Source organism: Corvus moneduloides, chromosome 11, assembly GCF_009650955.1.
Source record: "Corvus moneduloides isolate bCorMon1 chromosome 11, bCorMon1.pri, whole genome shotgun sequence".
Taxonomy (NCBI): Eukaryota; Metazoa; Chordata; class Aves; order Passeriformes; family Corvidae; genus Corvus; species Corvus moneduloides.
The window spans coordinates 5362177-5384977 of record NC_045486.1 but is presented as its reverse complement, the minus strand read 5'-3'; the positions used below and the strand labels follow the sequence as shown (position 1 = coordinate 5384977).

The 22801-nt window shown below is 42.2% G+C and overlaps 1 protein-coding gene across 1 annotated transcript in view; it reads left to right on the top strand.

The window, feature by feature from the left end:
- The window catches only part of LOC116449622, a 33748-nt gene extending 12104 nt beyond the window's left edge, over nucleotides 1–21644 (top strand). Inside the window, exons 5-11 of the mRNA XM_032121315.1 lie at nucleotides 1851–2087; nucleotides 2726–2803; nucleotides 4034–4250; nucleotides 8906–9114; nucleotides 9635–9707; nucleotides 14901–15018; nucleotides 21037–21644. Coding sequence (XP_031977206.1) covers nucleotides 1851–2087; nucleotides 2726–2803; nucleotides 4034–4250; nucleotides 8906–9114; nucleotides 9635–9707; nucleotides 14901–15018; nucleotides 21037–21232 — 1128 coding nt within the window. The 3' untranslated portion in view covers nucleotides 21233–21644. The remainder of the gene's footprint in view (nucleotides 1–1850; nucleotides 2088–2725; nucleotides 2804–4033; nucleotides 4251–8905; nucleotides 9115–9634; nucleotides 9708–14900; nucleotides 15019–21036) is intronic.
- Nucleotides 21645–22801: the final 1157 nt, after the last annotated feature.

Below are 22801 nucleotides of genomic sequence, written 5' to 3'. Positions count from 1 at the left end.
TCCATATGGACCTAATGAAGTTAATGCATAAAAGTGAGATTCTTTTTCATTAGGGAGCCATCCCACGGAGCAGGAGGAGCATATGTTCAGCGATGGCCACATCTGTTTCTGGATGTCTGCCCCCCACCTCCTCCACCCAGGAAGGTTACAAGTCAGAAAGTAGTGATAAGTCATGATAATTACTTGAATTTGGCTTTGGCTCTTCTCCCTGGGGAATAAGACCTCTAATCTCTCTTCTTGATGGGCTCCTCTGCCCAGCTTTCATCTTCTGACCCTTCCTGAAGTATCTACGTTGGACAGACCGACTGAGGTGCAACATGACATAAGATACTCTTCCACAGTAGCAGAAATGTTCCTGCTGCTTTCAACCAATGTGGCTCAAGAGGGAACCAGGGCAAGGTTTTCTTATTGGCCATGCAATGAAAAGATGAATTCCAGGAATCCAGATGTCCCAGTTTCTTCTACATTTATTATAAACCAGCATATATTTGGCCTTAAGGTCTTCTTTCATTATAGTGTAGTATCAAAAAGCATCCTAAATGTGGACTCATGAATGCTTTTGGCAGAGCTTCTGCGCTATCAAGCATCTGCAGTTAAATATGACTATCCAAGCTGAATTCCCTCACCAGTAACAAGCTCACAATGGCACCAGTTTGCACAACAGAAGAGTGCAGAGCTTCAATGATCTGCTTTCCTCCATTTCCTTGTCTGATCCACACAGTCCCTGCCTCAGAAAGGCTCCTGAAATCTCTCTTTGGGAGCCATTAACCTTACTCCCAAAACCAAATTAGTTTTTCACATTCTGTTGCCATTGTTGATGCTTTTGCTGGTACATCCCAAGGGATGGCTCATCACTTGTTGTGCACAATATCTTCAAACACAAAAGGAAAATCTGGACGCAAGAAGTACAGTTAAAAGTTGTGGTAGAAAACAGAACTGCTTCTCGTTTCCCTTGAAATGCAAAGACTTGAAAGCATTTCTGCTCGCTGAGATAGGTGGATGAGCTGTTGTTTCATTGCAATGCACACAGATGCAGTTAAATAGTCCCAGATGGAATCTGAAATATTCCATAGCAGCCTCTTGGGCAGCGAGTGCATTAACTGCCACAGGAGAAGGCTGTAAAGGCTCCCATCTGGTCATCCATCAACACTTTTATACATTATCATCAGCAGCCTGCTTGGAGGGAAGGTGTGCCACATTTCTGAAAATCCAATTAGATGATAGCAGCTAGTTCTCTTTTATCCTCTCTGTTGCTGAGCCATCCAAAGCATTTTTTTAGATTAAAGAAACATCATTTTCCTTCACAGGGGCTGTGCTGCTTTATCTCTATCATGACCTGTTCTTTCATGTGCTTTATAATTCTATTATTAATTGGGATTTCAACCCTTTTCCTGCTACTGAAGTGGGACACACTAGTTTGCAATTCCCAGATCTGCCTTATGCCTCTTTTTTCCCCAGACTGATATAATTGCCACTCTTCTATTTGTTGATAGTTTCTCTTTTGAGAAGAGAGAACTTATTGCAGCACCTCAGTGGCAGGGTTTGATGCCAGTCTTACCCTGATGGATCAATTTGCTTTGACTCAAGGTATGCAGATGTTTCTGCTGTGACTCTCAACACCACAAGCTGGGATTAGCCATCCTCTTTTATATCCTCATTTTCCTTGAGAAGTTCAGAGATTCATTGCTGAAGAATTGTTTGCAAAGCATGGAAAACTCCCAGAACAAGCAAGTCTAGCTTGAACAAGTTTCCCTCTGGTTTGGGGTTTATATAAAGGACAAATTAATGGCAACATGTTAAACTTTCAGGTAAATAATTAGTGTTTTCTCCAACACCATTTTTTTCCCCAGGCATTACATGCTGAGGATGAGCACTTTGATATAGTCTTTATTGATGCTGATCAAAGGAATGCTGTTCAGTACTACAGCTTTGTCATGGATAACCACTTGCTGAGCATGGATGCAGTGATCTGTGTAGAGAATACACTCATGAAAGGACAAGTCTACCTGGAGAACGTATCAGATGAAAATGTACTAGCTGTCAGAAAATTAAATTCAGTGATTAATTCAGATCCTCGTGTTGAGCAGGTTAGTGCAATGCCATTGGTTAAGGTGCCCATGGCGCTGTATCTATGGATTTTGCAAAGTACTCTTCAAAATGTTTCTTTTGTCAGTGCCATTATCCAAAGGACCTAAAATGAACTCAGATTTTATTATAATTCACCTCACTTGAGCTCCAGGTATGAGTTTCTATATTCAGGAGTGGTCCCTACTCTGTCTACATCTTATGGAGTGTTAAAGGCAAGATAAAAGGAGAGCACTTAAGAGTGAATAATCAGCTCTACAGCACAACTAAAGAATCACCACTCTGCTTTAAAGGCTCTGGGGGCTGTAGGGCATCACCAGCACAACAGGAGTCAGCAAAATCCTACTCCAGCAGAAGAGAAATAAAAGAAGTAATAGGATGCACAAACAATATGTTGTGATTTTAGAAACTGGAGAGACAAGATTGCAATTTTCCCCCTGGCATTTGTGTAAGCAATGAGTTTGGAAGAGGAATGTGAGCAAATACAAATGCCTGACATGTTTGTGTTGGAGGGAACTTCAGCTAAAGAATAGGAGTAGGGGAAAAGGTACTGTGGCCTGAGAACTATCCTTCACATCACTGGAATTTGGGTGACAGAAAGCCAGGTACAAAGCAGTTGAGAACTGTGTTATATTTGCAGGTGATTTTACCTGTGCAGAGTGGACTGAGCCTCATTCGAAGGAGCCCTGTGCCTCCAGATGCAGTGATTGAATCCAAGGTGGGTATTTCCTCTCTATGAGCATTTCTGGGAAAATTTTGTCCTGCCAAAGACAAGGACAAAATAATTTTCAGGGGTTTGGTGGCAAGAACCCAAACATTTCCTGCTGTGATCATGGACTTAGCATCTTAGGGCTTGCCACCTTTTAGCCTCACTAGTCCAGAGTTACACTAAAGCTGTTAAATCCTGATTCCTTTCAAAGTCTTCCAGATCAGCTGGTCCTGTGATGAATCTCTGGAGTCACTGGTATGCTGCTCACCAGGTGTCAGTGCCTGGTGCTCTCCCATCCTTCCCATGCAGAGGAGTGTGGGAAGATGGAGCTGAGGACCAGCTGTAATGGTCCTCAAATACAATATTTCCGAAGTAGTTATTTTTTTTCCCAAAGGCAGCACAGGATGCCCTCCTGTGCTCTCTGAGCTGGATATTTTCATGGCCTTACATTTTGCTTGTCCTAAGGAAAAAACGGTGCTTGTATCTTTCTCTGTTTTCTGTCGTGGGCGTCATCCAGCTGTAATGAAATTCCCATCTGGAATCATAATGGCCTAACTCAGTAAACCCAGAACCAAACAACCCGGTTGTTTTGCGGTTTCTGAGCACTCCCCAAGCTACACCCACTGGTAGTTCCTGGCATTTCAAACTCAATATTTTAAACATCTTGTATTTTGCATTTCGATTCCAGTCAGGGGGAAATGATGTATGGCAGCTGATCAGATGACAGCTTGGTTTAAGTTATTGGCTGGTATCTTTATTTGTGCACCAGCCTTGTGAAGATATTTTTATTGCACTATGCTTGACCCAAATCCTGCCTTTGGAACCTTGTTCTTAGTCCCTTAGCTGAGCCTAAGGGCAAGATTGGGCCCTGAGGATGAAATAACGGGAAGACTTAACCAGTCAGCTTTTAAGACTTTGTTCCCAATCCATCTCCCATGGGGAGCCAGGCAAGGAAATGCCGTACCCTACTCTCCTGAAAGCGGAGTGTTTGGAGCATCTCCCCAAAGCACAGCCCTTCTGCTCCATTGCCTGGCACCTTAGTGCTATACCTGAGATTAATATCTGTATGGATAAGGGGGCTTTTTGGCTTGAATTAGTGATAGTTTTTATATTAATTAATGGGCCAAGAAGACATGGATCCCTGTTCATGCTCCCACCTTGTTCTCACCAGCAGAGTCCTTCAGAGCGGTCGGTGAGCTCTGCCCTTTGCTGTGCAAGGCGTTTATGTTCTTGTTTCAGAAAGAAGTGGTGAGAGATGACGTCTTCTGGGGCTGCAACCGGCGTCGCATCCTGGAGCGGCTGCGTTTGGATGGCAGGGTTGCCTATGTCACAGGAGGAGGGCAGGGAATTGGGAGAGCCTTTGCTCATGCACTGGGGGAAGCTGGAGCTAAAGTCGCTGTCGTGGATCTGGTCCTCGCCAAGGCAGAAGCGGTGGTGTGTGAGCTCAGCCTCAAAGGTAAGCACTGAGTGTGATGGGCACTGTAATGGGTGGCTTTCCTTCTTCAAACCTGACCCTACTCTGCTGTGCAATCTCCTCTTATCAAGCCCTGGTAGGGAACTGAGGAGGAGCAGAGGATTTTCATGCCATGGGCACAAAGCTTCTCCTGCCCTGTTGGTGTTGTCCCAGCAGTCATTCATACCACACTATCTGAGAGAGCTATTTATCAATATAAACTCTATTAGAGAGGCAAAGTGATCCTAACAAAATTCCTCTCCAAAAGTGCCCAAAGTGGTGAGCCATGGCTGACAGGAACAGAGAAGGGTCACCTTGTACAAGTGAGATCTGTGTAACCGGCACTGAACAGAGATGGTGCTGCTCAAAGTAAATCGTGCAGCACCTCAGCCTTCACTATGGGTGAATATGGCCTACAAACTCACCTACCCATTCTTCCAGACCTAATGTCTGTGTCATGAGCCAAAACACCAAAACAAGGTAGTTGTAGTGCCAGTCTGGATGTCCCATTGTGCCCTTTAAACTGAAGAAAAGTCATTTTTCAAGTCCTCTTTCAAACATGTATACAAGGTCAGATATAGGAACAAAATAACTAATAGAAATAATAACTAAAATCCCAAATAAGAGGTAAAATTCTCTACAAGCCACTCCTGTTTTAGCAGTAAAACCAGAAAATGTAACATAAAATTGAATTTCCCCCTCGAGCCGTGCTAAACTGCAATTGTAAAGGGGAAAAAGAAAACTGGAAATATAATTTTAATGATGAAAGAAAGGATGTATTGCTCATTTTATAATTCCTTCTGTGAGATTGCTCCTGAGCCTTCTTCAAAGTTTAGTACTTCATTCTCTCTAAAGATGGACATTTACGTAGGAAATTTTCACTTTGCCATCTGGATAAAGTCACCAGTATTTGTTTCCACTCTGACTTCTGCAAGGGATTGGGCCATAGAAACCATATACTCTCCAGCAAAACCAGCCCCTGCAGATGTATTTATCTCACCCAGTCTCAGGAAGGGACAAGGAATGGTGTCATTCTGGTTTGAATCCTGTCCTGAGCCTCTCCAGAGAACATTTGAAACAAAACGTCCCTGTCTCCACAATCCCAGCTCCAGCAAGCAGGAGACATTTCGAGCGTCAGTGCAAGGGTTAAAGCTCTGATCCCAAATAACGACCGAGAAGGAAGAGTCCAGTTCCTATTACAAATTCTTGGGTCATCCAGTCACTCCTTCCCTGAAGCTTTTCTCTCTCATGCACCGGAGCCATATGGTTTTGGCACAAAGTAGCTGTGCCCAACACCTTAACTCGCCTTTTGGACATTTTTTCCCTGAAACATCCTGCATATCAAGCAGAGCTATTTGGATAGAAGTAGGCTACTTGATAGAGCCATGAGACTTTGGATGCCAACAGCCTATTGGGAAACAAACTTAGCACATCTCCAGGGCATTTTCAGTAGGTGTTTGACCATCCACCCTTCAATGGCTGCCCTACATCTCTGCTCCTTCAGCTGTGGGCTGCCAGCCTGGAGGAGGTGGGGGATTGTTCCAAAATGCAGTTGGAGAGGTCATGAGGCATAGCAAATATTATTGCAGTCTAAAGTAAAGAAAATCTCACTTTTCACTCTTTACACATCTTTATCCTTTGAGGTCAAATATTATCTATCAATTTGACCAGTGCAGCTAGTCAGGGCACATCTCTTCCATCTCATGATGGGTTTTGAGGTTTCAAATTTATTGTCGTTCCCTGTTGGAACAACCCCCAAACTTTGTAAAGCTTTTGTGAAAGGGAATTATATCCAAATGCCCGTTTTCGGAAAGGATCTAAAAGGTCAGGTTTTCAATCTCTTTCTCTCCAGAGGTAACTAGAGAGTCTAGCCTGGACCTCAGAAGCTTTCCCTTGAAAACTTTTTGTTGAAATCAATGTTTCCACGAAATATTTTGCCTTCAAAGAAGTATCATGCTCTGTTGGAAATAAATTTTGACAAAAAGGTTCAGCTAGCTTTACTCTCAAAATATTCACTTGAGTAAATTGAAGCAATCATAACATTAATACATATTTTTCCTGCTGTAATAAGGACAAAGAGGCTGTAATATTTCCTCTATGGCTGTAGATCTCTAACTCAAAGTTGGAAGCTCAGTGCCCCAAGTCATTCCCATACTGATACTTTTTAAAAACATTTTGCTTAGCTTGCTTAGAGCCACTCTTCTTCTTATACCAAGGAGCCCTTTCCTGCCTTTTGGGATGGTGCCATCATTTCATGACAAGTTTTAAACATCAGAACGCCTGTGATCTCAGTTTTAGCTTTGTTAGACAGCTCGGGTGTACATCCCTTGGCTACAGGGGTCTTTGTTTTTAGATCCTGTGTGAATACCTTTTTCAACAGTTGCTAATGGATCCTGACAGAAGAACCAAAAATGATGAAACATAACCAAAAAATCCTAAGGGTTACCTTCCACTACTCACACCTCTGTCTTCAGGGGGAATCACTGCCTCTACCCTAAGGGAAGAATTAGTGTGATGGGATTTTTAAAATGTGCATTTTCACTGTAAACTATGCAAATGCCTTGTGCAATGTCACTCCTGATCTCCTTGCCTATATGCAACGTGTTACTTCCATTTATACCGAGAGACCAGAGATGAAGCCCGTGGCAGGGGGACGTGTGTGTCCCTGCAGAAGGACACCTCAGGAGGATCTGGCACAGTGATTCCCTCCAGCACAGAGCCCCTGGGCTACTCTCCTGCCCCTCTCGTCACAAACCTGCCTCCACGAGCCCCACAAAACCCAACTGAGTGCTGTGGAGATGCACTGGCCCCATCATGCACCCAGCAGAGCCATCCTGTGCTGGGTGTCTTGCCTCTGGTCTTGTCTGTAGATTTGAAGCTATTTTTCCACAGTTTGTTTTATTTATTATTTTTAACAGGTGGGTTGTGGGGACTGTGAAGACACAGAAAGTGGTTTCCTCCCCCCTGTCAGAGTGCAGGGATATCAGCTGAATTGATTAAGGTCGAGTGTGGGACTCTGGTTTGAAGTGAGCATGGCTTCACTGCTTCTTCGCTAGACACTCACACGTGGCACCTTTTGTCTTGTTTTTATGAACTGACCTATAAGATGAAGCTCTAAATGGGGTGAGAGTTGGAGGGCAGGTGAAGGGTCTTTCTGTTACCATTAGTAACAGGCTTGCACCCATTTTGTCTGTAAATTGAAAGATTGCAGCAACTCCCTGTGCGTTACATGTCTTGATAACAGTTAGGAGGACCAACAGGGGCCGTCTGGCTATTTTTATTCTTTCAGCACATTTAGCATAAAACCTGCAATAAAAGAAGAGATCTTGTTTTGTGGCAGAGCGTGCATCCATTTTTTAGTTGTCTGTATTTTTTCTCTGCCATGGAAATCAAGAGAACAGTGTCATCGCTGAAGGGGACAGGAGCTCCCACGCCCTGGCACCCCAAAGCAGCATCACCTTGGGCTATGCACTCTGACAGGCTCCTGAAGGCACTGCAGATGAGGAGGAGCTTTTCCATGCAAAAGCCTCTTTCCTGCCATTTTCTTCACACACCACTGGGCAATTCCTGCTTTGTCTTGCTTTCCTGGAAGCCTCCATCTCAGCTTCATTTTGGGAGAGTCTCCTCCTAGAATAGGCTTATCCCTTTTTTAAAATGTTTTATCAGAATGATCTGAAAGAGGGACCAGTGTGGAACAAATTTGTCATTTATACAGAAGTAAAAAAATCTTGCTTTAACAGCTGCAACTTCCTACCCAGTCTGCTGATCCATGATCCAACCCCAGTGGCTGCCTCCCTCCTTCCTTCCTTAAGACCAATTTCACCACAGCCTTTATTGGTGCAGCTTTGTTTGGCTTTCAGGATGGGCATAATCCCAGTGGCATTGGGTGCCTCAGCAGGCTTCTTAAGTTGTATAATAATAAGGGTATTTAAAGCTGATTTTCATAATAAATTAAATGAAGTTATTTACGGATCAGCACTGGTGCAGAAGCCACTGGCTGGATAATTTTAGGAAAAAAGCAAAACTTCTGCATGTTTCAAATTTTGTAAATCTCTTCACTTCCAAATGTTTGCATTATTCTGGCAGTGTGATTAGCAATTAATAAGGCACTGTGAGTACCATACCTGTGCAGCTGCAGGTATTACCACTTAACTCCCACCTAAAACTGGTTTGGTTTTGTCAGCCTCCCAGCTCTCTGGGCGCTGTAATCCATCCAGAGAGCATTTTGGGATAAATTAATTTGGTTTCTGTAGCATCTTGGGGGGGACCTGGCATAGGAAAAGCATCTGTAGAGCTGGCGGTGGCTGGGGGAGCTGCAGTTGAGGGTTTGGACAGAAGATGGTGCAGTGTTCCAAGCTTCGTCCTGCCGGAGTGGCAGCCTTCGCTCCCACACCTGGGCTCCAGCTTGGGCTCCAGCAAGCAAACCTCGCACCAGTCAGCAACTTTACAATGGTACTGCAGCAACAAACACACGTTTTGCTACTGCTTGTGGAGCAATGAATTAAGGTGGAATATACATATAAAATATATTTATATGTCTAAAATACAGCCATGTAAAAAATCTCTCTATATATGAATTAAAAAAATAATCATAAAATAGAATTTTTTCTTTCCCTGTGAATTCCTGTACTGACTCCATCACTCTCGTTTCAATGCAGGCATTAAAAGCCTTGCCCTGGCAGCAGATGTAAGCAAGCCTGAGGATGTGCAAAGGATGGTGGATGCAATTGTGGCTCGCTGGGGCACAGTCCACATTGCATGCAACAATGCAGGAATCAATCTCAACTCTGCAAGTGAAGAGACTTCCCTGGAGGAATGGGACAAAACTTTCAATGTTAATTTACGAGGATTATTTTTGTGCTGCCAAGTAAGTGTGAAATACTGCACTGGTTAGTATTGCAAGAGGATATTAACATTCTAAGTATTTACTTTATCTCAAGATCTAATAACATTTTATTAATAATTATCACAATAAAATTGGTCCTAGTTTTGGTGGAGTTTAGGTGAGATTTGCTTTATATGAATTACAGATTTCGGTCAATACATTCAAAAGCAGCTGGTACTTGTTGGCTACCCAAGCCCAGGCATTAAAGAATGGCCAAAATTTTTTTGAAGGATGGTTATTTGAAAACCAGAAGGCTTGGAGGGGGGAAATCCCAACATTAGTGATTATTTTGAAAAAATATTGCCAACAGTGAAGAGGTGTGAAATGGCAATGGAATTTTTTCCTGCATCAGCCATTTTTATACCAAGTTTTTATATCAAGTGCTTAAAAAAATGTGTTAGCACATCAACTCTTCTGAAAAGTGAAGACTAATTTATTATCATGTCATTATTAGCACAATCACAGAAAGGGTCACTGGTCTTTCCTTTAATTTCTGTCACAGGCTGCAGGCCGCATTATGCTGAATCAAGGATATGGGAAGATAATTAACACAGCATCTATGGCAAGTTTAATAGGTGAGTGATGAGAGCTAACAGTTGTGCTTCAGAATCCATATTTTAATTACTACCGATGCTATTTGAATCAATTAAACCTGTATTGGGAAGGAGTAAATCACTGACATTTCATATTAGAGGAAATGTACTACAAAATTTTTATTGATATAATTTTTCAACATTTATCTGTCCTCAATGTTTTAGAGCACTTATTACTTTTTATTGAAAAGGTGGAGTCGCATTCTCTGACTCCAGTGCATGGATACCACAGGAGAAGTGCTGCTTCCCTCCATGCTGTTCCAGGCAAACTCCTTGGCATGTGGGAAGCTGAGCCCACAAGATGCTTACAAGCCACCCAAAAGATTTTGTGCCAATATTTGCCCTGGTACCCATGGGTTTTATAACATTCTCATTGCCAACAGGTGCCTGCACCAACGCTGCTGAATCAGCAGTGTCATCAAAAGCACCAATAAACCATTGTAACATATGGAATGCAATCCCTACTGCTGAGCTAATCTGGAAGGCTGCTGAGCTGAAGCCCATGTAACAAAAATTGATCAATTACACAAATTAAGCATAGCCCTTTAGGAATTTATTTTATTGGTCTGGACATCTGTTGCAGTATTGTCCAAATCCAAAAATCAAATGGTGCCTTGGGTTGCCAAGTTAGGCAAGAAAATCTAGTAGCTATAAAAGTACAACTGAAAACCCCTGTATTAATATCATGTCCATCTGCTGAATGTTACATAAATATGCAGTCTTTTTATTTTCCTTCTGAATAATGTTTATTTTTACTGTGCCCAGTTTGACATTCTATGACATTCTACTCAGTTTATTGCACAGTAACTTTAAATGGTTCTTCAAAAATCCATTTATAATGTTGTTGTTAATATTTTTTTGAAATGTCTTTACCAGCTGTTTTACTTATGCTTAAACACAGGCACCATCCCTCCATCCCAGCTTTGTAAAGTTACAAAATCCCCCAAAGAAAAGTAGTTCTGGAAAGACTGTGAGGCTTTAAATTTCAAATACCTCAGGCTTTTCTGCTCTGCTCTAAGCAGTCAGGCTCTGGTCTATGCTTGGGCTGTCACCATCCACATCATTGTCACAAAGCAAAATTTCCTGGGAGGTGGTCCATCCTGGAGAAAGTTAGGAAGCTCTTGGAATTGGCAGAAACAGGGGATCTGCTGGTTTGGCACAGAACTCTCAGCCTTGCTGCAGCCCAGCAGTGGTGTGCTCTGCTTAAGGAGAGGTATTTTCCAACTTTTCCATTGGGGCTTGGCACAGCTCTGCTGAGCTGGGTTGTGATGCCATTCCAACACAGCATCCATCCCAGCCCCAGCTTGGAGCTGCACCTCCTTGGCTGGCGGGCCAGGTCCAGAGCTCCACCTGGGGATCACATTTGAGGGCAGTACCAGTCCTAGAACAGGAAGGAACATTGGAAAGCAGCCCTGAGAGCAGCCTGGAAGGGTCATCCCAAGATGCATTTAAATGTCAGTGAAAGTTAGCGCATGCTAGGCCAGAAGTTAAGAGATGGAGAGATGTGTTTACCTTCTGAACCTGTTTGAATCTTGGCATTGAAAAAATCTAGTAGTTATGAAACTACGACAGAAAACCACGATGTTCATATCATGTCCATCTGCTGAATGTTAAATAAATATGTTGGTTGGTTGGTTATTTAAATATGTTGGCCAACTGGCATAGTATGAAATGTTTCTAGAAATAGTTAGGGGATATTTTTTTTGTTGTTGTTGTAGGTTGAGTCCTTCCTCAGAGATACAGGAAAATGAGGAGACACTTAGCAGGATAGGGAGGTTTTTGTTTGTGATTTTTCCAGATACACTGCTCAGAATCAGCTTTAATTAATTGAAGATAAGCTGCATACATTTTGCATATGTGCATTTTGATTCTGGTATTCCACTGGAATTATTCCAGGCGTACGCTCCAGCAGCGGTGGCTCGGCTGCTGCGGCTCGGCGGTTCACACAGGTGTAACTCAGAGCTGTAATTTTTACAGGGAATATCTTCAGTGGGAAGTGGTCTGCTCTGCTCTGTCTGTGTGCACCTCTCATTAACATTGTGTGGCTGCTTCAAGGTCAGGCTGGGAGCCCGATGTACCAAACAAGGGTGCAAAAGCAGAGTGCCAGGTTGTTGTGGTATAACCACAGCAGCAGTGAACACCCCACAGCCCTTCCCTCCCTCCCCCCTGGGACTGAGGAGAGGATCTAGGAAAAAAGGTAAAACTTGTGGGTTGAGATAAAGACAGCTTATTATGACAGAAAAGGAAGGGCAAATAATAATAAGGATAAAACAACATGCAAAGCAAGTGGTGCACGGTGCAGTTTCTCACTACCCACTGACCCATGTCCAGTCAGTCTCCCAGCTCACTCCAGTCTTATTTTTCAGCATGATGCCATGTGATTTGGAATATCCTTCTGGCCAGCTGGAGTCAGCTGTCCTGGCTGTGTCCCCTTCCAGGTTCTTGTGCCTCCAGCCTCCTCGCTAGCAGGGCAGCATGATGCCCTGAAAAGTCCTTGGTTTAAAGTAAGACCCACTCAGCAACAACTAAACCATCAATGTGTTAACGTTATTCCTGTCCTAAATCTAAAACACAGCACTGTAACAGTTACTGGGAAAAAAACCAACTGTCCCAGCCAAAGTCAGAACTGTTTAAAACATAATGCAGCTAATCTTGGCAGAATTTTGATCTGCTTTCTTCTATCATCTCCGTCCTGAACAGGAGTGAGTGTCCTTGCTGCCCTCAAGACTTAGCAATGCAGATTTTTGGTGACACTGCTGGAGGCATAGATTTATTCACGAGCCCCATTTTGTATGAGTTTGGAGGGCTCCAGACTCACTCTTCTCTCTGTAAGAGACCGCCTTAGGTAAGGGAAGAGGAAGTGGCATGGGGTGCTTTGCTGCAGAAATCCCATCCAGAGCCAGAGCTTCACAGCACCCGTTAACTTCTTCTTGAGTTCTTCCTATTGAGAGGGGCTGAGTGTCTCAGCAGGGGAAAAGTTCATCCTCCTAATTACCTTCCTTAGATACTCGTATAAAGACAAAAGTCCATGGAAGGACTTTTGATAACTCTGTCTCGTCACCCACCCCAAGTTAGAAGCTGATTCTCGTTGCTTGCAGCAACTTGTTCTCACCCATATGCACTGTAGGTGCAGAGCCAGTGCCAGAACTCGTCTCCTCTTAGCAAGTGATCACTAAAATGATTTATCACAGACAGACATGTTTGGAAAGTTTAGCAAAGAACTGCTTTTGGGAGGTTACAAGGTTAACTACCGAAGTTGTATGTAACTTGGAGCTGATGCATGGCAATTAATCAAGAAATTACGTTCCACATCTTTCTGAGAGCCCCCATGGCGTGCTGCGTCAGGGGGCAACAGGCACACACTGAGGGCAAAGCAGTTCTGCTGGTCAAAATGCAAATCATTTCATATTGAACAAAAAAGAGCACAGAATAAATGCTGGCAGAGGAGGGCCATGGTATGAAATGCTCTTTGTAGCAAGGAAGAGACCGCTGAATTCTGAGCAAACCTGCAGCACATGCAGAAAAAAACCCCTCTAATCGTTGCTCCCATCAAGTGTGTGCTTTAAATCTATTCACAAACATCTCTGTTCAAGGCAAAGGTCCTTGTTCACATGCTCAGTAATTCATAGCACGGCTTTTGGCTCTTTCAGAGGTTGGGGAACTCAGTTATCACCTCCTTTACACCCCTTACATTGATATATTCAAACCCAAGATTTTAAGTCAATAAAATCAGTAGTGGGTGCGTTGGGATGCCATGGGTGGGAGTGATATAGAACTGATGCATCAGCTTAATTTATTAAGACCAGTTTAATGCCAGCTACCAGTGCTGCTTATGTGCTTTTATCAAAATGCTGGGAGTTGGGGTTTTGCTGCTGAACCTTGCGCAAACCCTGTGATTCCCTTTCTTCCAGGGTTCAGCATTATCCAACCCCACAGGCTGGAATTGCCTGTCTTTGTGACTGCTGATATTTAGCCCTGATGTTCCCCACTCTCCCTCCACCAGAGTGAGCAGTTCAGTGAGGCTTGGTGCTGATACAGAGCTAATTACGGATTGATGCTTTGCACTGGGTTTATTAATGAAGTCCGAATGGCAGCCAGAAAAGTCCAAGGAGAGACATTTTGTGGGTGTAAATCCCAACACCTGGACTGACTTGGATTGACTCCCGTGGGTTTAAAGCACTTTACACCCACAGGGGATTTGTCCTTAAGTAGCTTTCACTGAGCTGGAGAGGGGCAGAGCCACCCGAGCACACGGCACTAACAAGCTTGAACATTGTAATTAGCAAGCTGATCATTTTCTGTCTCTGACTGACATGTGACATCTCTGAAACATTTTCAAAAGCTTCAGATTTTGAAAGTGGTGGGTGTTCTGAATTTTTGGGATGCACCTGTGTTCACATGCACACAAACACCCGTTAGATAATAAGATGTGTTTGCTTCAGAGTAGGGATAATTTAAAAATTAGGGAGAATAATTTGTTCCAAGAAGCTATATATAATATGTTATATAAAATCTGTTATGCACTTATATCATATTTTATCATATAATGTCATATCAAACAATTTACTGTTGCACTCAGTTATCACATCATATATTATCTATTATATATCATATTTTAAATAATATTAATATATTACATAACTTGGAATACATAATCTATAATAGAGATTATATTGTTAATTATATAATATTTTATAATTATATGGTAGCATATTTTATTAGTGTTACAGTGTACAAGTATATAAACATACATATGTGTATAATATATGAATGTGCATATGTGTATATGATTATCTTTCTTCAGAGGAGTCAAATATTGTATTATAATATATATCTTTATAATAAATAATCTTTAATATCTTATATTTATATAATCTTTAAATATATACCTTCAATACATTGGTTTTGTCTTTGCCCAAATAAGGTAACTTTTAAGTGTCTTTATTTTTTTTTCACCGCTGTTTTCAAATAGCTCATCTGCTGAGACAAAATTGTTAGATGGCAAAATACTACTTAGGGATTTGTGTTGTAGGTGGCTGAATTCTTGCTGCTCCCTGCCTGGTACCTGGGGAAAGGGCAAATAGCTCATCTCAATGCAGGGAGTTGTCTGTGTAGTGCCTAAGGTATCTTAATTTGGGAAGAATAAATAATTTTCTCCTTCTGAATCCCTTGTAGTCCCTCACCCACAGAAGCAGTTGGCGTACAACGCCTCCAAAGCCGGGGTCGTAAAATTAACACAGACATTGGGAACCGAGTGGATTGACAGAGGAGTAAAAGTCAACTGCATTTCCCCGTAAGTAAAATGTAGTCTCATTTTGAAAGTACAAAGGGAATGAAATGTTCTACAAAGCTCAAATGAACACTATCTCAGCAAATAAAGTTTCTAATTAGCAGGTGGATTGCATCCCTTTTTATGTTGTCTTTTCCTTTACAAAGGTTTAAATACTTAGAACCAAGCCTGTTCTGTTGCTGTGTATACTCAGGGATTTAAGGAGAGGTTTTAGCATTTGATAATAGGTTTTCCAATAATGTGAAGGGTAGTTTTTAGCATTTCCCTTCCAGATGAAATATTTCCTTAGTCTGTCCAAGCCTTCTGTGGTTAAAGAAAGGGTTTTGACACTTAATAGACAATACTTCTTTTCCCTTTTTACTTGAGACAAATATATAGGCACTTTAAAAGCTACATTTTATTGCTGTTATTGAGCTGCTGTTCAGCTCTGACAGTCACAGGAGGCCAGGTGCAGTTTTGTAAATATATATATATATTTATTACAAATTACATTTTCCTTATTTTTAGAGACTTCAAGCTCTATGTTTTGGGTACTTATTCACACAGAAAAGTTTTCCTACCAGATCCACTTTGTCTCTCCCTGTTTCTCACACACATGCCCAACCAGTCATTTTATTAAACAATTAGCAGTGCATGATAGTGCTGAGTAGAAACCCAAGTGGATAGCGTTAATTGGAAGCGGTCAAATTCTGTAGGCCATTGAAGTCAATCAGAGTAAGTAAGAAGGGCAGGATTTTAACCCAGGAGTTAAATTGTAATAACGAAGATAATAATGTACATCAAATTAGGGAAAACAAATTACATATTTTAATCCACGAAGTGGAGGGAAAAAAAAAATCACAGAGCTTAATGGCAAGTGCCTCTGTTTTTACTGCTGGTCTGCTCTCCCCTTGCTTGTGCTAGCTGTCTTCCTTATGACTATTTATTACTAATTATACCAGTGACTCCAGCCGTCGCTCTATGTGATCCACAGATTCTTTCAACAGCATCTGACTTCCTAATGGAATTTTCCCCATGCCAATGCTAGCAGCACGGTAATGGTGTTCCCACAACTAGTGCTAGTGAATTTACACTGGCTTTCAGGAGCTGGGGAGATGAAGGGAATTAGGGAAGCTCAGCAGGACCTGGCAGAAATTGTATCTGAAAACATACGGGTAATCTGCACCAACAGAGGTGGGATGGTTTTGCCAGATTCACAGTAATTATGGATGAGAAGGCTCTTAGAGGAGGAATTACCTGTTTCTTAGGGGCTTACATAAATTTAATAAACAGGCACCGAATGATCAAAACTCACTGTTTTGTACAAGCTGGAAGCAAGCACTCACATCTAGAGAAGTTATGTTCCTGGAAACAGTTGTCAGAGCATGGAGAAAAAATAGACAGCTTCTCTTTCTACTTTTCAAAGCAACACAGGGTTGCATTTTGATAATCTCTACCTGTCTTAAACTCTAGCTCTGAGCTTAAAATCCTACAACAGGAAGGGGTGATGTGTTGCTTTTTTGGAGAAACAGCCAACAAGGGTGCATGGAGAACAAATATTTTGCTGTCTTTTATGTTCCCTGTTCTGGACAGAGCAGTTTTCCCTAATGCAGGTGGGAGCCTGGACTGAGCTGCTCTGGAGACCAGCAGAACTTCCCTCACAGAGATTCCAAGCTCTGGCTGAGCGCCTTGTGGTGGGGCTGCACAGGGAGCTCTGGGCAGGAGGAAGGAGCCTGCAGTAGCTCATAGAGCTCAGATCCCTCATCACATGAGCAAAATATTCTGAGTGAATAGCTATTCACATTTGCACTTCTGTCTGTGTGAGATGTGAACCTGCATTTCAGTGCACATTTGGACCCATCCCCCGAACTGTGGACCCCACCAGTGTCACTGTCTCTTGATGGGACTCACCGAGGACCAGGGACACCTTCAACCCACTTGATCTGAGTACCCAACACCAACAGGAGCCTCAGTGTCATAACAGGATGGGATTTTAAGGAGTCTGAGGAGCACAGATGTAGATATGGGGCATGATGGTACCCAAGATCAGCTCTGGATAAGTAAAATAACTGTGTCCTTAAGTACTTTGCCCCTCCCATTCGTGGCTGCATTAAAGCTTTAAGGCACTCTCAGCATGCCTCTGTCTGAAGCTCCAAATGCTCCAGTCTGGCCTTAAACATTATTTCACCATGCAAACCTTTTGGCCTTTTCCCCCTCTTCCTATCTGGTCACTTTTTATCAACTTAATTTCTTAATGAGTGCATAAAACTTATGCAGAGCAATGCATAAAAGTTAGCAATGCATAAAATATTATGACAGAGTTCTTAGGATGATTTATTGCATTTATAAAATTGAACATGCAGGCTTCTCTTGCTGGCCAGGCAAACCTGATGCCTGGGAGAGAAGGGAGAGAAGAGATTCCCTGGGTGTTTTGGATGGCTTAGGCTGTTGCTATCGTGGAAACTGTGCTCAGTCCTTGTGCCACCGTCCAGTGCCATCACCTCACAGCCTGCTGCACAACTGATGCCAAAAGAATGAAGAAGGTCCTGGAGTCTTCCTGAAAGGGATAGGGGGGTTGAACTGCAGAGGGGACCGGGATGTGGACAGGGACTTTTACAGAATATTGACTGGTGGCTGATGCCCAGCTGCCCACAGGGTTTAGTCTCTTTGTTGGTCCCAGGACATGGAAGAGTGTTGGGTGTGATAGAAGAGGGGATTCTGGAAGGTGTCTGGTTTTTGGCATGTGCAGCATTAGAACACGTCATTTTTGCAGCCATTACACTGAATCAGTCTTCATTTTTTTGGCTAATTACTGCCTTCTTGATTAGCAAGACATGAAATGCCATAATGTGATGACCTTTGGGATGGGCAGCTGGAAGTTGGTATTAAGGTCAACTTGCAGCCAGGCCAGCAGCCCTGGGGGATAAACCAAGTTCCCCACTGATGGGCTGCAGGGATTTGGGTTTGGGCTGATGAGCAAAGAGGTTTTGTGTGCCCTGCATCCTGCCCTACTCCTCTGGGGCAGCATGAAGGTAGCCACACAGTACAGCACCAGGCTTGTGGCCCCAGAAAGCAGGCAGGGCAGGATCACTGCAGGTTTGGGGAACAACCCATAAAGGGGAAGGAGAGGCAGAGCTGGCAGGAGAAGGAGCACCCCAGCATCACCTGAAGGCATCCCAATTAAGCAGCATTACTATCCCCATTAAGCAGCAGTCGTTGCTGGTAAGTATCTTTGGACTTAAATCTTAATTCCTTGGGAGATGTCCCAATTAAGTGGATCTTGTGATTAAACACTTCCTGATTAAGTGGAGTGTACTTAACTCATTCAAATTAATAACTCATCTGAAAGAAATCAAGTTACACACAGATGGAATCTTTTTTTGCTCTCATTTGGGGATTGAGTGCACGTAACAATTCCAGTTAAGTATCTGGTAAGTGATATTTTTCCTAATGTGTCTCTCGAAGTGGAAATGTTTTAGGCAATTGTTTTTCCTCTCTTTTTTTTTTTTTTTTTGCGGTCTTTTTTTTACCCTCATGTCTCAAATTGTCCTGGGTATCAATAATGAAATATTGATGCTCATCTCTAATGTTGAGGAACCAGCAGTTTGATATTACATTGACATGCAACAGAAAGTACTGATAGGCTCAGCACTGCATACGAGATGAGGTAGGGAATTAATGCATTGGCAGTTGTCTTTGCTGGAACTGGTTAGAAGCCAACTAAAATCTGCCTAAAAGGGTTCGACAACATTAAATTGCCCAACTTGGCACCAAAGCTTTCCCAGAAGATGTGTAGTATCAATGACATGCCTAATATTTATAGTGCCATCAGTATGTGTGTTTGCAACTTTTAAGTTTTGCCTTATATTTTTTTCTCATTTCTATAACAAAAATTTGTAGTGAAGTTCGGTTATACGTTTAAATTTTTGCTACATGGAGTGAACCTAAAGAAAGGTCCAGCAAGAGGCACAGCGTGGTGATTCGCAGGCTGCACTGATCAGACCAAAGATCATTTTTCTGAACAGATTGAAAAACGTCCTCTTTTTAGCAAAATCTGTTGTGATGGAGGACTGTGTGTTTTATTCCCTAATCTGCATTCCCTCAGGGTTAAAGTATATCTGTAAATGAAAAAAATAAGAAAATCATATGGATCTTGTTCTGCTCTTGGATAGTGTAAAGCCAGAATGATGATGATGGTGATGGTTTTGTAAGCGCAGTGAGAGGCATGTAAGGGAAAGGAGTTCAATGTATTTCATGTCTGCTGCTCAAAGCACGTTTCTCTCTGAAGAAAACCAGTTCTTGAAGAGTTTGGGAATGCAAGGAGGGAGAGCAGGGGGCTGTGCTTGAAGGAAATAAATAAACCATTCGCAGTCCTATACTGGAATGTGCTTGATTTTGTTACGTTGCCAGAACTTAAGTGAGCTGCACCGCTCTGTTTCTGAACTGCTCTGCTCTTTATTGACAATTACAATAAAATATAAAGCCGATATTTAAATCCTGCCTGATTAGTGCAAACAGAAATATTTGGGGGAAAATTTGAATTAGTTCCACTTCATAACAGAGTGAATAGTGGATTTCAGCCTTCATTTAAAACAAAAGGTAAATCTCATACCCAGAATCCAGTCTGTCTCAAAAAATTATTTCCTTGGAAGTCTAAATTGGGATGCCGATGAAGTTTCAGAACAAAACGGGTATTTTTATACTTTGTTCATTTCATATTTATCACTAGCTTGTTTGCTAATTTTCATTTGCAAGAGGCAATTCTTCCAGCTAACTGGCTGCCTCAATGGGCCACTGATTTCTTTGAAGTGACAGTCTGTAAATATGCATAAAAAAGAGATGCAATTAGCGTGTGTGTGGTTCAGTGCAGCCTGATTTCATTGGCAAGTTTACCCACAGTGTTGATAAGCTACATTATCTAGAAAATTGGCCGCTGAAAAACAGCACCTCTGATTGCCAGCAAAGGTTCCAGATAACAGGGTGCTGAAGAGAAATATAATTGAGGTTGAATATGTTAACCAAGGTGTCACATGCTCCTTAGAAGCGCTAATTTATCAGCATGTTGGAATTTTTATTAACATTTGGAATGCATTTCTACCACACTAATGAAGTGGAATTGGCAGTTCAGGTTTTAGTTATTGTCATTTCTGAGAAGTTAAATGCAATTTCTCGTTAGACACAGTTATGTAAATATATTTGTTCAGGGGCTGAAAAAATTATACATTTCACAAAATACAAATATGTTGTTAAGGAGGAGTATGACAAATCAGTTGCAGTTAAAGTCATAAAAGCCAGCCAAATCTTCACCCTGCATTGTGTTTCCTGCAGCATCATTTTTTAGGGCACCTGAAAAAAACCAAATTTACCAGAGTTTTAGTAAATGGTGGAGTCACTCATTAGTGTAAAAGAGGCAAGACAAGTAAATCAGTGTGATTTGTCAGGTGTTGGTTTAGGGGAGATCACACTGAGCATGTTGTGCTTATTTCTGCCTCTCCTTTTTTTGTGTGGAAAGGGTCAGGTGCCCAGAAGGGCACTGGCCTTTGTTACGCTTGTTTTTTGACAATGAGGAGTTGGTCTGTTTTCAGTCTCTGGGCTGTACACAAACACGGTGTGTGACAGTTGTAGAGTGATGAGAAATTGGTAGAAGTTCAACAGTTCCCAAGAGCCACGACAGACCCGATTCAAGGCACTTTTGCTTCCAATGCTGTGCTTCTTTTCTAGAAAAAAAATTCAAACTGGTGATTATGAGCAACCTAAAAGTAAGGGGATTGTGCTATTAGCTAAGAAGATGTGTCTGTGTGTGTTTACTTGAAAGGAAACCTCTGAGCTGCCCATCAGCAGCGAAAGGTGATGATGGGAAAGGAGCGTCATGGAAGTTCGCACCATGACTTTCAGCAAGGGCACGGCAGGCTGGATGTGCTCATCTCCTTTGTGCTATTACACTGTTTTCATTCTGAATTAACATCTCAAACACCTCTAGGTGCTGCCTTTCCTTCTGGGCAGGACCCATTGCTAAACCCTTGGTCCGTGTGCTCGCTGCAGGGGCATCGTTGACACGCCGCTCATCCGCTCGCAGGAGCTGCGGCCGCTGGTGCAGCGCTGGCTGGCCGACATTCCCGCCGGGAGGCTGGCCCAGCCCACCGACCTGCAGGCTGCCGTCGTCTACCTGGCCTCCGAAGCCTCAGACTACATGACGGGCCATAACCTGGTCATCGAGGGTGGCCAGAGCCTGTGGTGAGGGGTGTCTGCCAGTCTCTCCCCCTCAGGAGCTTTGGAAAGGGCATATTAGAGTTTAGTTTAGTCCCAGCTTTGGCTTGTGCTACTACGTGGCCAGCTAATATGAAAATATTGTTTTTTTTCTTTTGGGTGTTAATTTGGACACTTGTATAATGCACAGGAAAAATAAGGCAAAAAAGGGGCAATCTTTCACTCCCAGCATTTTTGTGTTTTTCACTGCGCAGTCACATTTCTGTTAAATTAGTATTTAATGATATAAAAGTACATTTACTGCAGTGAGATTTGGCTATTATTTAAGTTTAACAGGGGGCATTTTTAAAGCAATATTAGCTGGTCTGTGTAGTTTATTGTTCTTAGGCAATTTTTTTGTATTCAAGTTGTTCCAGTGACATCTGTGAGTGGTGAAAAACAGTTGGATGTAGTGTTAAAAAAAATAAATTAGTTCATTACATTTGAACTTGAGTGTTGCCATTTTATATTTACTGGTGTTCTTTAGTTTTTGACAGTGTTTTTATACAAACACCCACGTAAATGCCCCTGAAAGAACAGTGCTGCACTTAATAGAGATTCATGGTTGGTAATTATAATGGCTCTAATCCAAACCCATTGAGGTAAGTAGGGACTGCTCATATACTTTAAGTTAAATGCATGTTTAAGTGTTGATACAACTGGGTCTTTGTTTTCCTTGATAGACAGAAGTAAGCAAAGGTCGTCTTCCAAATAATTTTTTTTCCTCTTGTAACATTCTGAAGACAACTGTTGGGTGTAAACCAAGGCCAGCTCAAATGATATTGATACAGTTCTGTTGGCTGAAGAGCTCATTTTGGTGATAGCATTGGGTTCATTGCTTATAGGCAGTAAAATGTGGCACAATAACCACACGGTTCTGATACTGCTCTGGATATACACAGACTTCCATCCTGAGGGCCCTTAAGCATAACCTAAGGAGAATTTACGGGAAGAAATTCGCTCACAAATCCTCATGTCATTTGTTTTCCATTTGGCAGCTCTTTGTTACCATAACATAAATAATTGTGGATGGATGTCATTACTTTGATTAAGTGCTACAAGCCCATGCATTGGCTGGCCATTATTGTGGGGAATTGCTATAATGGCTTCAGACTTGACATTCAGTGCTACGTTGTAAGGTATGCGCCTCGCTGACGTACTACCATCGTTATCGTGGATAAAGTGCAAGAAGATACTTGTCTTCATTAAATTTTCTATTAGACCATTGATAATTAATACATATCTCATGTTTCATCTCGAGCCGTTTTTCTGGGGAGTGTTGCTGTTAAGCGACTCAGGGCTAGAGCTTTTTGGCTTGAAATCCTTGCCTTGTGTGCATGATCTAATTTATTGACAATGCTCTGCAAACTCACAGGCTTAAGTAGAGCTTGATTTTGGATAAATCTTCAAGAAAAACAATTAAGGATTTAAACGTTTTATTATTTTTCTGGGCTCACAAAACCTTTTCTCTCCTAGCTCCCACACTTGCATCATTTTGTGTCATGCTCTGGAGGGCTCGGCAGAGTTCTCACATCCCTCTGGCTGGCTTTTCACCCAGAGG